General features: G+C 39.1%; 1 protein-coding gene across 2 annotated transcripts in view; it reads left to right on the forward strand.

Moving 5' to 3' along the window:
* suclg2 (succinate-CoA ligase GDP-forming subunit beta) overlaps window positions 1–16,415 on the forward strand; it is a 125,646-nt gene that overhangs the window by 18,210 nt on the left and 91,021 nt on the right. For both annotated transcript variants that reach the window (XM_039797739.1, XM_039797740.1), the window contains exon 2: window positions 15,372–15,513. In XM_039797739.1, the coding sequence (XP_039653673.1) occupies window positions 15,372–15,513 (142 nt within the window). The remainder of the gene's footprint in view (window positions 1–15,371; window positions 15,514–16,415) is intronic.

Consider the following 16,415-nt stretch of genomic DNA (forward strand, 5'->3'; position numbering starts at 1 on the left):
CTGCTATGTGAAACTAAAGCTACGGAAGCTCCGGGGAGCCAAAAATGCGCCATTACACAAAAACTCGATTTACTTATTTTTTAAATCGCCCGCAACAAAAAATTCGAATTAATTCATTTAATCGATTTTTCGCCCAGGCCTAACTTAAAGTGTAAAAGTAAAAGTAATGTAAGGGGAAAAAAATGCCATTAAGGACAAAAGCTTAGGCCACCCCACAAGGGCCTATAGTGCACTACCCCACCTCCACAAAAAGGAGCACCTTGTTCAGTTGTATTTGTCTGTTCTGTATGTTCAAAAATATAAAACAGTAAAAAGTTGATCTAAGAAAGAAGAAGAAAAAAAAGAGAGCACAAGGTGAAATTAAAGAACGGCTTGTGTATGCTAAGGCCACAGGGTCAAAATTAAATGATTTATTAAAAATGTAATAAGATAATAACTTATTTCAGGCTGAGTCTGTGTTTTTCATACAACGGCAGCTACAGTCTGGTTTTAGAATCCTCTACAGTGAAATACAGACACACTTTTACACCGTTTAGCATTGTAACCGTGTTTACTCCAGCTGCTAGCTAGCTAACGGTAGGCTAACGTTACCTGCTTTCGAGTGTTTGTTAACTAGCGTCCCGTGCGGCGATGTTTCAGTTCCCTCTAACGTCCGTTTTCGGAGCATCAGAGAGAAGCGCAGGCATTTAAGTGGCACCTAATAATAAGGCACCGAAATCCGCGTTGCTATTCGATCCGGTAGATAACGGTCGTTAAGGCACCGGGACTGTGCAGGTGCGTTGGATCACGTACAAACTAATGGTGTGTCGGAATGGTAGGTTATATGTTTATACTTCTCATCCAACCACAATCAAATTCACTCTCTCCGGATGGCGCGATTTATCTGGATAGGTTGTTTTTTTTGTGTGTGTGTTTTTTTTGTTTTTTTTTTAATGATGACAAGCAGGAATGAAAACGAGCCAAACTGAAATAGGAGTAAGTGGCTATTTTTAAAATGTAAGTAGTAGAAAGTACAGATAATTGCGTGAAAATGTAAGGAGAAGAAGTAAAAAGTCTGCTGTAAAATAATTACTCCAGTAAAGTATGGTAACGAAGTATTTGTACTTCGTTACTTGACACCTCTTCTGCTAACCATAGTCAACAGACTGCAGCGTGAACACCCAGGGGGGGTACATATTGTAGCAGGGGACTTTAATAAGGCATCCATAAAGTCAGTACTCCCCAGCTTTTTCCAGCATGTAGATTGTGCTACTAGAGGGAAGAACACAGAAGTTCAGTGTTCAGCCAGATCACATCCAACTACTCCTGATCCCAGCATACATCCCGGTCAGAAGGACTATACAGCAAAGTAGAAGGACTATCAAAACCTGGCCGGACACTGCCCTATCCCAGCTCCAGGATTGCTTCCAATAAGGACATGGTTGTGTGCAATATGTTACAGAACAGAGCCCTTTGTTTATTATGATTTCATCTTGCTTGTATGCTGCACAATTTACATTACAGCAGTGGTGTACAACTGAATGTTTACTCAGTTCTACACTAGTTCAATTAGTATTTTGGATGTCTTTACCAGGCTTGTGCAAAATTCAGAATTTCAGAAATGGCCTCCATTCAGTTCATGAATTGGAATTTGAATTGAATTGACTCCGCCCCACAGGATGTTGAATTTGAATGACACGAAGTGGAATTAAATTCATGGCAATTCAAAGAAATTCCACACAGTCACACAACAGAAAGACTGTGTTGAATCTCACATACATTCAGTGTTAGGAAGGTTACTTTGGAAATGTAATTGCTTACCCATATTAAATGTGGTTTGGATTACTTAAAGAACAATGTGCAGGTTGGACACCCCTATACAGCATAGTGTATATTAATGATAAACAACTATATTTTCAAAACTGGAGGAATATATAACCGCCATAAACGATATTTTGAGATAAAATTGTGATAAAATAACTTCCGTATCTATCACTGACCAGAAGTGACGTAACGCGAGGGAGTCTGGTCAAGTTCATGCTCAAATTACAATGGACGTGGATGAAGAAACCGAGCTCTCCAACGTTGGCGAGCATGCCTATGATGGCACACAAGCCAATAATTATGAGCCTCCTAGAAGAGATAGAGGTCAGGGGGAGATTAGGGGGAGGAACAATGGGCAGAAGAGAGAAGTAGAGTTGCGAACCAGTGGCGAATAGGGCAAGTGACTTTGTGAGTTACTGTGTAGTATGGTGGCTAACTCTGGTTCATCTAGGCTAGTACATTGGTGTTATACAAAAAATCTGCTTTAGCAAACATACTTTCGACCATGTTTTAGATTAAACATACATGTAGATTGTCTTAATTTAAGCCAGCAACGTTTTGTCTTGTGATATTCTACAACCTAAGATTTTAACGCTCAGACAGCTGTGGAGTCCATCAGAGCCATGGATGTATTAAGAGAAGCAGGTTAGCACTAGCACATAGTCGTTTTGTTGGCTAGGTGTTTAGTGTGGACATTGTGAGGCTATGGCGTCGGCGGTGGACAGCATGTATTGTCGAGAGGTGGATGCCTACTGGGCACTAGTTGAGGGTTTAGTCCCGGCACGGACATTACCTGCCTCCATCCCGGCTTTGATGCCTGCTGCCTCAACCCGTTCTCGCTGCAGGTAGCATACCTCAACTTCAGGCAGGAGTATGGCCCTCTCCAAGCCAACAGACCAGAGTATGTTTAGACGAGACTAATTTATAACACTATTGTATTATTATACACTTCTATTATAGTCAGTTTTCTAAACAAATAAACTATCAAAAATAATTAATGTACATACTGTAACTTCTTATATATAGCCATATTCTACTGCTCTTCATACTATTCCTCCTGCACATACAGTACTTATTCTTACATTACCGTTTCTGCACTACAATGGTACTGTTACCACACTGCACATATCTGTCTATATGGTTCATACTGAATATCTATATTTATTCAGTTTTTCTTATAATATATTCTGTTAATACCCTGCATATACATCTATATTCTTACTATGTTACTCCTACTACATTGCACATATCTGTACATGTTCATTACTTACGCTTACTTAGACATATTTGATTTTGTTTCACTTCTAGTTGGACGCAAACTGCATTTTATTGTCTTTGTACTTGTACTCTGCACAATGACAATAAAGTATAATCTAATCTAATGTGCATTATTATGCTGAGGGATTAGCAGATTTTTAAACTCTGATGTGCATACATACCTTTATGGAATAGAATAACTGAAAATGTTACATCAAATAAGTCTATCACTCTTGATCATATTGACTGTTAACAGGATTATCAATATCAACATTGCACCCATATCATTCTCTAGGCATTCCGATACACAGCCTACAGGCAGGTGGTCCGATAGACATGGGTTTCTGGGCAGGGAGATCAGGAAGGCAATACCAGCTTGTGTTGTGGCCGCAATCAGGAGGCAGTTTCCAGAGGAAGGGAGGCAATCAATAAATATATTTTCTTTTCACAAAATGAACACAATCACAAAGTGTCTTGTTGTATAAAATGTATTCATAATTTCATTGATAGTAACTAGGAGTGTTAGGCAAGTTACTTCCAAAATGTAGTTCATTATAGATTACTAGTTATTGTCATTTCAGAGTAATTAGTAATATTAGTCTCTGAATTGTAATGCTTTACACTACCTTTGCATTACTTTAGTTTGACTTTGCAGGTAGCTTGTGAATTTCACCACCAGATCAATAAAGTCTCATCTTTGTCAACTTTAATACATCATAACAAGAGTTCTCTCAAGACACTTTACAAATAGAGTAGGTATAATTTACACTATAATTTGGAGATGTTACACTATAATTTACAGGGACCCAACAATTCTAGTAATTCCCCAAGAGCAAGCATTCAGTGTGACAGTGGCGAGGAAAACCTCCCTCTCAGGAAGAAACCTGGGACAGACCCAGGCACTTGGTAGGCAGTGTCTGACGGTGCCGGTTGGGGGTGTGATGAACAGTGGCAATAATAGTCACAATAAAGATAATTGAACTAAGAGTATAAATAGTAGTTCATGGTGTAGCAGGACGTGCATAGCAGGACCACGGCGACAGCTGCAGCCATGATTTAGGGGCCACCCTAGTCCAAGGAAAACTGCTAGGCGAAAAAAAAAAAAAAAAAAAAGTTGCACAACATCACATAATCAGTGGTCACAAGACATACAACCTAATACAGTCCAGTATGAAATGTCTTCTTCCTACCATTAGAAGTAATTTGTAAATGTTTATGTGTCATATACAGCTAATGATAGATACAAGTTACACTACCTGATGAGCTTTGCAGACATCTGATGTTGCACTGTGACCTACGACGAAGCACTAATGGCCCAGGATCCTGTAGAGAGAAGCCCTCTGTCAGGTGCATCTATCCCTTCATTACTGGCTGCACGCTCTGCCAAAATGTGAAAAACACGGAGGTTCAAAATCACTCACAAAAATAGGATACAAGCTATGTTACCAACTGGATCAGTAATAATAATAATAAAAGAGAAATAAAACCAAAGCAGCTCTGACGTGTCAAAACCTCTAGTGGCAAAATCTAGGAGATTTCAGCATATTGATTAATATATCATTTTGGACTTTGTAAATTACCAGAGAGTAGCCTACTGGGATACAAAATCGTGCGAGAGAATGGTCTGAATTGAAATGCAGGGGAAACTGGAGTTTTGTGCTAGCTAGCTGCCTGCCAACAGCTCATAGCTAGCTTAATAAAATGCGGGGGAAACGGGGGTGTTTGTGCTAGCTAGCTGCCTGCCAACAGCTCATAGTTAGCTTAATAAAATGCGGGGGAAACGGGGGTGTACGTGTGCTAGCTAGCTGCATGCCAACAGCTCATAGCTAGCTAGCTTAATAAAATGCGGGGGAAAACGGGGGTGTTTGTGCTAGCTAGCTGCCTGCCAACAGCTCACAGCTAGCTTAATAAAATGCGGGGGAAACGGGGGTGTTTGTGCTAGCTAGCTGCATGCCAACAGCTCATAGCTAGCTTAATAAAATGCGGGAGAAACGGGGGTGTTTGGGCTAGCTAGCTGCCAACAGCTCATAGCTAGCTTAATAAAATGCGGGAGAAACGGGGGTGTTTGTACTAGCTAGCTGCCTGCCAACAGCTCATAGCTAGCTTAATAAAATGCGGGGGAAACGGGGGTGTTTGGACTAGCTAGCTGCCAACAGCTCATAGCTAGCTCAATGCAAACTGCATTGATTTCAAGGCAGACAATTACGAAAACCTGTTCTAAAGCTCAGTCTCTCCCTCTCTCTGTATACTGAAGCCCTGATGCTAGGATTTTGCAGTCAGCGCATTTTTAATCCAGATGAGGGAATGATTTCAGATGCAATTTTAGCTACTCCTGTCATCAAATCATCAGCTACCAAATGTTTGCTAATGCAATAGCCAAGCTAACATGTATGTTACTAGTTAGATGGTGGATTGCCCAATACATACACGCTCAAATCACTTCTTTATTCTGAAATTATTAGACTAAAACATTACGAAATCAGCCAAATTAAGAGTTACAATAATTAAAAGTAAGACTTACTCTGCTAGGAGCTCTTTTTCGGTGCATGGAATTTCTGCAAGTGCTATAGCACTTGGTCCTCCAGTCCTGCCCGCGCCAGATTCAGGTGAAAGCTTTGATGGTGGTGGACTTGATTCCATCGAGTGCACCGAGGGAACAGCATCGGTAATAAGCCTCACATTGTCCTTACTTCAAAATCCCATCCGAGACTCCAACAAATCTCCAGGTCTATAACTCTCCGGAGTGAAATGAGCACCACAAACGACCGAGTGTGGTGACAGACGCGGCAGTGAAGTCTGCTCACTTCACCTGCACAAAACGCACACAAAAACGAAAATACTTGCTTTTCCTACAAGGAAAATTATGTACACGATTTCCTGACAGGCTGGACTTTGTGCAACCAGCACAAACACAATAATTTACCATTATGACTTACATAAACTTTCTCTATAGCTCTCTCTCTCTCTCACCACTGTAGAGTGAGAAGAAAACTATTGTTTACCTCTGCCTACGTCATATGACGCGTTGCGTCATAATTTCACCCTAGGGTCCTTTGCACCATGAACTCGAGCCAAACACCCCCAGAAGTTTTTTTTCACCTGCGTCGAACATTGGGAGAGTTAGCGTAGAGTAGCGTTATCAGCTGAATAGCTTAGCGCAGGGGCTAATGGATCCAGTGATGTATCTCGTAAATGACCCCACTAATAATGCCCGAAATGATACCAAACTTCTACACTAGTACAAATAGGTTATGCACTCATAAAACGATGGATTGGAAAGTTTGTGAGTACACCAGAAGTGTATGTAAGTAACACTTGCCTGCTGGCTTCTCGTCTCTTCTGCTGCTGCTACCGAGTGCTTAGGGTCGTCTACAAATTACAACACCGAAAAGAGATACAACAAAAATATTTATTAATTTAACTTTTTTTTTTTTTTAAGTAAGTGCTATAGTATAACTAGCAGGAGACAATTTATAATTGAAGTAAGTTTGGAGACATTACCTTATTTAATCATTAAATTATATATATATATATATATATATATATATATATATATATATATATATATATATATATTAACTTAAATGATGTATATGAATTTCTTTGAATTTTTATTGAATTGCAATTCTGCTTCCTTTTAATTCAAATTCGAATTGTAATTTTAGATCCTGTTTTTGACATAAATTCAATTCAAGAATTTAATTGGAATTAAGGAGTCATTCTCAATTCAATTCTGAATTGTGCACAAGCCTGGTCTTTACAAGGACTGAGCCTTTGTACATGGGGCGCATGCTCTACCAGGTGAGCTATCCAGGCGCCCCACAGTATATCAATTTGAGTCAGAATGGAAAAATGTATGGGTTGCATTATTTTTTAATTAACAGAAATTATATTTGTATATGAATATATAATATATTTTGTATGATTTGTATCTCCATGTTTTCATTTTGATGGACTCGTATTGGAACTCACACTGGCCAGCACTTCACTGTGTGAGTGTTCTCAAAGTTAGTCCCTGTGATCAAAACATTAATCAAAAGCACCATTAAGATCTGATTGAGAGTATGACTTTTTTTGTGGCTCAAAAAGCCCTTTTCTAAGAAACAAAACAAAACAAAAAAAGTTGGTACCAACCTCGGCTACAGGGTATTTCCGTGACATTTTGTGATCACTCGCTGAATGTCAAGACTCTTGCTGCAAGCCTGCTGAAAGCAAAATTCTTTCAGGGAATAAGTGCTTTCTCAGTATGACTTCAGCTTTTTTCTCCCTTGCCTAATTTTAATTTTGTTGTAAAGGTTTTTGCTGTGCTCTTGCATCAAAAGCGAAATGCAGTGTGAAACATAATGGAGACAATGAGAGGCTTTTATTGTAGTGGTGTCACATTAATACTGTATGTAGGTCTTCATACGTTTAGTGATGGCATGTTTTTACCTCCTGGAAGTGAATATGTCCTGACCTAAATGAAAGGCAGGTACATGCTTTGTGGGCCTTTTTGGAAACTTCCTCTGGTATTTTGACAGTGGGCCAAATACTTTGTCAGAATGGCTGTTTTGAACCGAAATTGGAACGCGGAAAGAGAAAGATCATAATCATAATAATAATAATAATAATAATACATTTTTTTTATATAGTGCTTTTAAAAGGTACTCAAAGGCACTTTATAAGGTCAACGGAAAAAATAAAACTTTATAACAGGTCAGTTTGGAAAGGACTCAGTTTAACAACATGTGACAACAAATATTAAAAAGGTGCAACAAAACAGCATAGAAACAGGCTTAAAAAAAGAAGAAGAAAAAGCACATAATTTGGTACAAAACAGCACTAAAGAAAATTCTAAAAATGGGTTTTGAGTTTCGGTTTTGAAGTGAGCAAGTGATGTGGGAAGTCTGAGATCTTGGGGAGAGAGGAGGGTAGCAGCAGAGACATGCTGTGGATCTGATTGGTGGTCATTGGTGCTAGAGTAAGGAGTTTGCAGGAGGTTAGGGGGTTGTGTTAGTGAAGCTTTGTAGGTGATGAGAGGATTTATTTTGAACTATTCTGTGTTGGATGGGGAGCCAGTGGAGGTTTTGGAGACTGGAGTGATGTTTAGTCTCTGGGGCTGGATGTGGGAGAGGAATTTGGTGGAGACAGACAGTGTTGCAGTAGTCCGTCATTTGTAGGTTGAAATCCTGGATGAGTGTCTCACGGCTGAGAAGAAAGGAAAGGGACTTGCGGGCAATTGCGGTCGGCGTGTGCCTGTTGCATGCGTGTGTACCTGTCCGTCCAGAGCTAATCCGGCATACTACTGGACCCATCCGCCTAATGTTTCTTGTGCACATGTGGACATTAGAGTCAGAATGAACTCCTCTTTGTTTGGGAGGGAAAAGGGAGAGCACCTGGTGGAGATTTGCACTCTATTGAGTGCACTTTTCTAGTTATTAATGTGAACGCTTGCATTTCCAATTTCTACCTTGCCGTATTTTTTTCTATTTGTGTTCTATTGCATTAGTGCTCCTGAGAAATACTGTCTCCTTTGATTTGCAGAATGAAATAGACCTGTTCCTTACATCTATTTTCTGCCTTGTTTCTTATCATCTCCATAAATTAATAGAGAATATAGCTGTTTATCACTGTCTCCACTCCGACTCTCTCTTGCCACTGCGCCCCATCTCATCGCTTCGATGTACTTATGAGAAAGTTTTTGAGTGCTTTTGTGTGTAGAGGAGTTTGCTGTGAATATTTATGCCATCTAGGCCCCATGTTAGAGCATACACTTTGTTTGTGCCATAGTGTGTGTGTGTGTGTGTGTGTGTGTGTGTGTGGTTGTTTTTGGTTTTGTTGTGTGTGTGTGTGTGTGTGTGTGTGTTTTTGTTAAGAATAAGTAGAACAGTAGTTAGGACTGGGTAGGATTGTCTCCAGAGTGCTGCTGATGATAATTACTGTAGAGAGAGGGTCTCAGGGGACTGCAGGCCAGCTGCCTGCCTTGCTGCCTTTCGCCTCTTACTGTACTGCTTTCTTCCAGGGCAGACATGTAACACTCAGATTATTCCTTTCCTGTCAAGACCTCAGTAGTGTCATGACTTGACTATCTGGTAGCATTAAGCATGACTGGGAGTGACTGGAACCATAATTGTGGTCATGCTTAGTCTAAAGGTGATTTTGGAGCAGACACAATCCATTAATTTGCCAAATAAATCCAATAATTGGTCAAATAAGGGGTGGGGGAAAAAAAAAAAAAAATTTTAAATATTATTATTTTTTTTTTATAATATTTATATAAAAAAAAAAAAGAATATATAAATATAATATTTTTTATTTGTTTTTTTTTTGTTTTTGTCTTTTTTAAAAAAAAAAAAAATAAAAAAAAAAAAAAAAAAAAAAAAAAAAAAAAAAAAAAAAAAAAAAAAAAAAAAAAAAAAAAAAAAAAAAAAATATTTAAAAAATAAAAAAAAAAAAAAAAAAAAAAAAAAAAAAAAAAAAAAAAAAAAAAAAAAAAAAAAAAAAAAAAAAAAAAAAAAAAAAAAAAAAAAAAAAAAAAAATAAAAAAAAAAAAATATAAAAAAAAATATATTTTAGAAGACTTTTTTTGTTTTTCCCCTCTCACAAACACAGTACATGGAATGTGAAATGTGGTAAGTTACCTAGCTAGCAAGCAAGTTGGCTAGTGGGGAAAGGTACTTTGAAAATTGAAGTTTTTACAATAAAGAAAGTGTTAAGTTATAAACTGTGTACTTTTGTTGTTGGCTACAATCTGACTGAAATATCATACAAATATACAGTGTATTCACTCCAGTAATATTTCCTTTTGCTCAGACAGCGTAGAAGAGTGGGCTGTACATGTGATGGGAGAATGCACTCTGCATGTAGAGGGTTGTGATTTTACTGAATTCCTATTTAACGGGATGCTGGCAAATGATCAGTACATTTGATGGAAGAGTGCGCTGCTGAATGTAGCGCATAGTTACAATTCAATCAAATGGCCATACTTTAAACCAAAACATGCCATCAGACCTAGTATTGCTCTTTTATTTGTATTTTCGCCCTAAATAAGTTCACTATTAGGGATGTTGTAGTCTATATCAATGATCTTCCACTTCCGGTATTGCTCCGTTGCTGCCGGATATTTTGCCATACAGTATGTCCTTTTTTTTGGCTGGATGTCCGTTACCTTTTCGCTTTCTTTGGGTTGGAATTTTAAACTCTGGTCGATTGAGGACTATGGTTAACTGCTCCTCAGATCTCTGCAGGGTAAATTCAGACAGCTAGCTAGACTATCTGTTCAATCTGAGTTTAGTGTGATTGGTTTAAAGAAATGCCAATAAACCAGAGCACGTTTCTCTCCCATCCCGGAATGCCGTGTGGACTAGCCAGACCCTCCTCCGCAGCACTGTGGAGGAAGGTCTGGCAATGCGAGACTGGGGATGTTGTGATCATAATATATGGTTTGTGTTTTTACCACTTACCTACCACAATGCTCCAGAAGTAGAGATTTTCTAACACAGTTCATTTTTACTGATGATTTTTACTGAGGACATCTCCTCACACATCGCAACTTTATAGTAAATTTATACCATTCAAACATTTCTGTACTTGATGATGATTTAAGGACGATTTCTTTTAGTTCGAGAAGCTAAAAGTTGCATTGTTTTATGGGGTAAGGTCTATTTTTATAAATAATGAGAACATCTCTCAAAGAATGTGTTACCAGGTAGAGCAACAGATTGCCCCCTTTTTTTCTTACTTAGTGTTTACCTCTGGATGATGTTGAGCCAGATGTGCCTGCATGCAGGTTTTATTACAGCATTGCTTGACTTTGCTTTCACAAACAGCTGTAGTAATGTCAATCCTCACTTCATCTTTTTAATTATGAATTTAAGCAGTCAAGAATGCACATCTCAACAAGTCAAAGCACAACAGGAAAGTAGTAAACAATAGTAAGAAAGACCTCGGTTGCAATTCACTGCTCGTTAATAATCTGGCATCAGGCCAGCATCAGAGCATAATGAAGAATGCAACATTCACACAGGGCTCGTACTGTAATTCCCACACAGGTTACGTTAAAAAAGTTCAATAATAAAACTGGTCAGTCATGGGTCATTTGTCAGATAATTAATAATGGCAGCCAGGTAAATAAAAAAGTCTCAACATCATTCTTTGTGTCTCTAATATCAGTCAACAGCTAAATTATTTACAATACTTAATAAAGTTCACAAAATTACATTATAATAAATTACAATTACATTTTTTCATCTAGTGAATGTATCAGCCATGTGCTATTTCATGCATTTTGAACATAGTAAAAAACAAAACCATTACAGGCCTCAAATATGCTTAAATTTTTTTTAAATCTGGAGTTATTATGGAATATTAAACATCAAGTAAAAGATTGAAATGTGTTACTGATTAGATTTTTCTGCTGAATCCCCAGTCCATTCACATTGCAGCTGCTAGTTTAGTGTTGCAAATTTGCATTAGTTTGTTACAAGTTGGGGAGCTTAGTTGTCCACAATGTGGAAAATTATCTTCAGCTTCAATACTCACAAAATTAATTAAAAACGAGGTGTTGTTCTTTTACAATAAATTATGCTTCAATAGTGATTATAAATGTGACAAAATTAAAAACATGGTGAGGGATATTAAGACTGCTATAGTAGGGGCTAATACAAATGAAAGAGTTGACTCCAAAGTACAGAGGGCTAGATTTACAGTTTATTTTGTAGCCTTTACTATTACTAATTGAACTAGACAGAGTCTCATACAGTAGGTCTACTTGTTTTTGTTGGCTTATCTGAGGTAACATCTTACGACATTATTCTTTGTTTTTAATATGTATTACTCGCTCAGCAGCTTATGGCTTCTCCATATCTTTGTAGCAATGTACCAATGTTAAACTTTAAGTGGCATATTGGAGATTAAGGCAACAAACAGACAGACATTGTATGTCTATAAGTAAATAACTCCTACTATACATTGGATGCAATTGCTGATCTGGCACGTGAAATGTTCTTAATGTTGACTTTTTTCTGCAAATTTGACAATTTCTCTCAGATTTTCTTTTTTGATTTGACTGTAAATCACATAGTAACTGTGTTTTAAAATTGAGCTATTTAAATAAAGTTTATAATTATCAATACATTATCATGATTATTCACACCTTTTTAGCAACATTATAGGTAAGGCATCCGCAGACAGTTGCAAAGTAAAAAAACCTCACTGGATATCTCCATGCAGGGCAGGCTGTATATAAAGGTATATTGTTGTTAGACAATTTGTATCAAAGATGGCTCTCTGTGTGTCTGGTACATTCTAAAAGGTGCCCTTAGTTCCTTTCCATTCTCTGGTATTTTGCCCTAGGTATCAGTCAGTGCCTGGGGGGACACCTCCAGCCCCACTTGACTTCTCGAGCAAGCGGCAGCTGTTATTTTGGGAAGTCTGCGTAGCTCTTTTTCCTCATCATCTTCAATCCTCGTCTTTCTGGGTGACAGGGGAGCCATTTTAATTGATATATTGGTTTGTCCTAGTTGGCTTGTTTGGGAATGCTAAAAGCAAATTTACATGATTGCTGCACCTTTCTCTACGCAAGTGTGCCCTAATTTTGGCAGGAATTGGGATTTACTTTTCTTGTCCTTTTAGACTATGGCAGTGGTTTTCAGGTCACATTATTGTCATCCACTGCCACCACTGGTTATAGGATCTTCTCCAATGATTTTTGAGTCTGTGTACTGCACGATTGTCCCTCTATCTAAGAGGTAGTGAATGTTTTCTGTATTCTTAACCTTAGGACTTTTCTGTCCATATCAAGCTTTTTTCCTTCTTTTTTTTTGGGGCATTTCCGGCCTTTATTTTGATAGAACAGCTGAAGTCATGAAAGGGAAGAGAGAGGGAGGAATGACATGCAGCAAAGGGCCGCAGGGCAGAGTTGAACCTGGGCCAGCTGCGTTGAGGAGTAAACCTCTATATATGGGCGCCTGCTCTACCAACTGAGCTATCCGGGCGCCCCATATGAAGCTTTATGTGTTGTTGTCTACATATTTCCAACATCGTAGTGCCACCTTAACCATATTTTGATGGGTTTCTTTGCTCAAAATCTAATCCTAATGGTTAGACCTGTCAGTTAATGTTTCTGGGTTTGATACTTCCTGATGGAAAAAGCTGTAAAATGGTCTTGTGACAGGTTCTCATCTGCCATTTTCTTTCAGTCAAATGTAGACCAAAAGATAGACTGACAGATGGAGACATGCAACCAGGCAGCAGGGCTGATCCTCCCAACGTGAACAGTGTGAATGGCAAGGGAAGTGGATGTTTTGAGAGAGAATGCCCTGCAGGTACCTGACAGCAGTCAAATGAGGCCACAAAACAGAGAGAACCTGTTCTGCAGCTTGGCTTGTCAAGGCTGTGGGATATGTTCAGGCTAAAGTGGACATGCAGGAATTAGCAACAGGCAAAAACATAGTGGATGCTTAAAGTCATACACACACCAGCTTTTGCTTAATAGACAAGCAGACCGACAAAGACAGATCCATTTTGTCCAGATCTATTTAAGTTGTTCCTAAATTCTGTTCTATTTATTTATTTTGAATTTTAGTTTTTTTTTCAGATTTATTCTTCTGTTATTTATATGGCTATGCAGATTTGTATGCATTCATGCAGTTAATATTTTACCCTGAACCCTCCAGACTCCTGTCAGAAAGTCACATCATCAATATTGGCTGCTGTAGATTGCTATGGGTAATGCACACACGCATACAAACGGCAATAACTGAAACATATGAATAGTATGTTATGCAGACACGACTGCAGAGGTGACCCGCAGATGCCCCTCATTACTGTATTCAGTTATGCGAGAGAAGAGGCCAGTATGAATCAACATGTACTATTCTTCTAGAAAACAACCCATTTTGGCTCTAATGAAGTCTCCCGACAGGCTCTCCCGAGAGTTGGACTGAAGAAAGCATGCTAATACAGCGTGCTGTGTCACAGGGAGCGTTGGTTTGGGCATTGGCTCAATTATGAAGTACCAGTCATGCGATTTTGTTTTCATTCAAGGCCCATTGATCATTGTGCTAAGTTCTAGATTGAAATAAAGGTTTGGCTTGGCTGTGCCCTATTAGAGTGACCATGTCAAGTTCATTAGCCTTTAATCAGTAATAACAATTAGGGGTTAGTCAGGGTTATGTTTCACTCCCTCCATCGCTTAAGGTAAAGAGATGTTGAACAAATGCATTCCATTCCAACGCCCCCACCCCTGTCTTCCTATTTTTTTCCCTACCTCATGAATGATGATGTGACTGACGACTTTAAAAGGCACAGAGGAGCCTCTGCAGCACTGAATCATGTGGACACGCCGACAGTTTTGTTGTCATTACTTAGAATTCTTCAAACTACACACTATAGCTTTAAGAGCAGAATATCGACCATGCAGACTTAAGCACAATTGGCATGATGGAGCATTTGATTTTGCTGTGTTGATATAGTAATGACAATGTATTGCTTACAATATCCCACTAGTTGCACAACATACAATACAATAACATATTAACAGCATCACAAGATAATCAGATACATTATAATGTGCACATTTGCCCCTTTTGTTCATGCAGGCATCCTGTCCTTAAATAACTATGTATCTTGTAGCTTAACATAATGTAGTGCAATCCTTATGTTATCATGATTTTCACTGTGTAAGGAAATACACATGCTGAAAAACCATTTACATGCTGACTGACCATCATTTATTTCGCAGTCCTTGTTTTCATTTTACTTTAATGGCCTTTCTCTCCTTAACGACTCCCTGAAGATTTTCCTGTGAAAACATTTGCTTGCATGCTCACATGCCCATATGTGCAGTCATCCAGACACCCATGCACATACAGTAGTGTGTGCTGCTGTGGAGGGATTGTAACTCTAATACAGCATGTGTTTCTGCGTCACATTAAAAAGCCAATTTTCTTTTAATAGCAACAGCTGGAGCTGACACGGCCTGTGTCTGCTGATGGAGCAAACAGCTCCAGAGCTGTCCTGCAGCTTAGGCCCGGAGAGAGAGAGAGAGAGAGAGAGAGAGAGAGAGAGAGAGAGAGAGAGAGAGAGAGAGAGAGAGAGAGAGAGAGAGAGAGAGAGAGAGAGAGAGAGAGAACCTGTGCACTCGGAGGCAGGTGTTAGACATGTTTTGTGTTGTTGGAGGGATGTTGAGCTGAAGAGGAAATATTGTTAACATTAGGCTTAATACAACACTAGAGATCGGTACCGTTTTTTTTTTTTTATAGCACTGTGTTACCTATCTTACAAGTCACACTTACTTATTCTGCCTCCCTCCTTCCCTTCCTCCCCTCCAGTGCACCTGGTTGAGTCCCAGGAGATGGCTGAATCTGCAAGAGTACCAGAGCAAGAAGCTGATGCAAGAGAGTGGCGTTGCTGTCCAGCGCTTCTACGTGGCCGACACAGCTTCTGAGGCCTTGGAGGCTGCAAAGAGACTCAGTGAGTAGACGGGAAACGCTCGCACGTATTTTAATCATTACTTTATTAGCCTAATTGGGTGGGGAGAAAGCTATGTCATAATCAGAAATATTATATATATATACTGTATTTTTAGGCAACAAATTTGTACAAAGTTGCACAAGTTAGGCTACAAAGTTACAAAATGCAACACGTGTCATGCGCAGTGTCTCCTCCCCTCGCACTCATCACACCGGGCCTGCTGTGCTGTATTGTGTGGCTTAAGTGCAACATGGAGCTTGAAGATGTAAAGAAAAGAAAAACAGGAGCAATAACTTAGAGCAAGTTTGGAGGAAAGTCGGAGGTATGGAACCATTTTAAACAAGTCGTGGGCAGTGACAATATATGTGTTGGCTTCTTCGAGTGCATTAAGTGCGTCACGCTGCTCGCCTATGACGGCAACAAAACAGGGATTTGTAGTTGAGAACATCAGTTATAACAGCCCATGTATTAAAAAATTGTCGGGTTTAAATCGGGCTCGGGCTCATAATTACAGTTAATGTGTCGGGCCGGGCTCGGACACAACGTGCATGGGCTCGGGTAGGGTCGGGCTTGAATTTTTTGGGCCCGATCAAAGCTTTAACTCACACTCATGAGCCATGCAGTTCACCCATGTCCACTCGACCACAGGGAAAGGAGCAACCTGCATTCTAGTGATGGGTGTTGTTTTAAAATGTTTTTGTACTGGTGTCAATAAGATATCTGAGTTGAGGTACAGATAATTAAAATCATACCTTTCCTCGATACTCTGAGGGATATTTTGAGGAAATTCTGTTTTCTTTGAATCCCTTTAACACAACAAGCCAAACTTGAAACGGCAGTTTTTAATGTTGTATGAACACAAGCAGCCATGCCCTACACAAACCAAAATATTGCAAAATTGG

This window comes from Perca fluviatilis, chromosome 4, assembly GCF_010015445.1.
Source record: "Perca fluviatilis chromosome 4, GENO_Pfluv_1.0, whole genome shotgun sequence".
Lineage (NCBI taxonomy): Eukaryota > Metazoa > Chordata > Actinopteri > Perciformes > Percidae > Perca > Perca fluviatilis.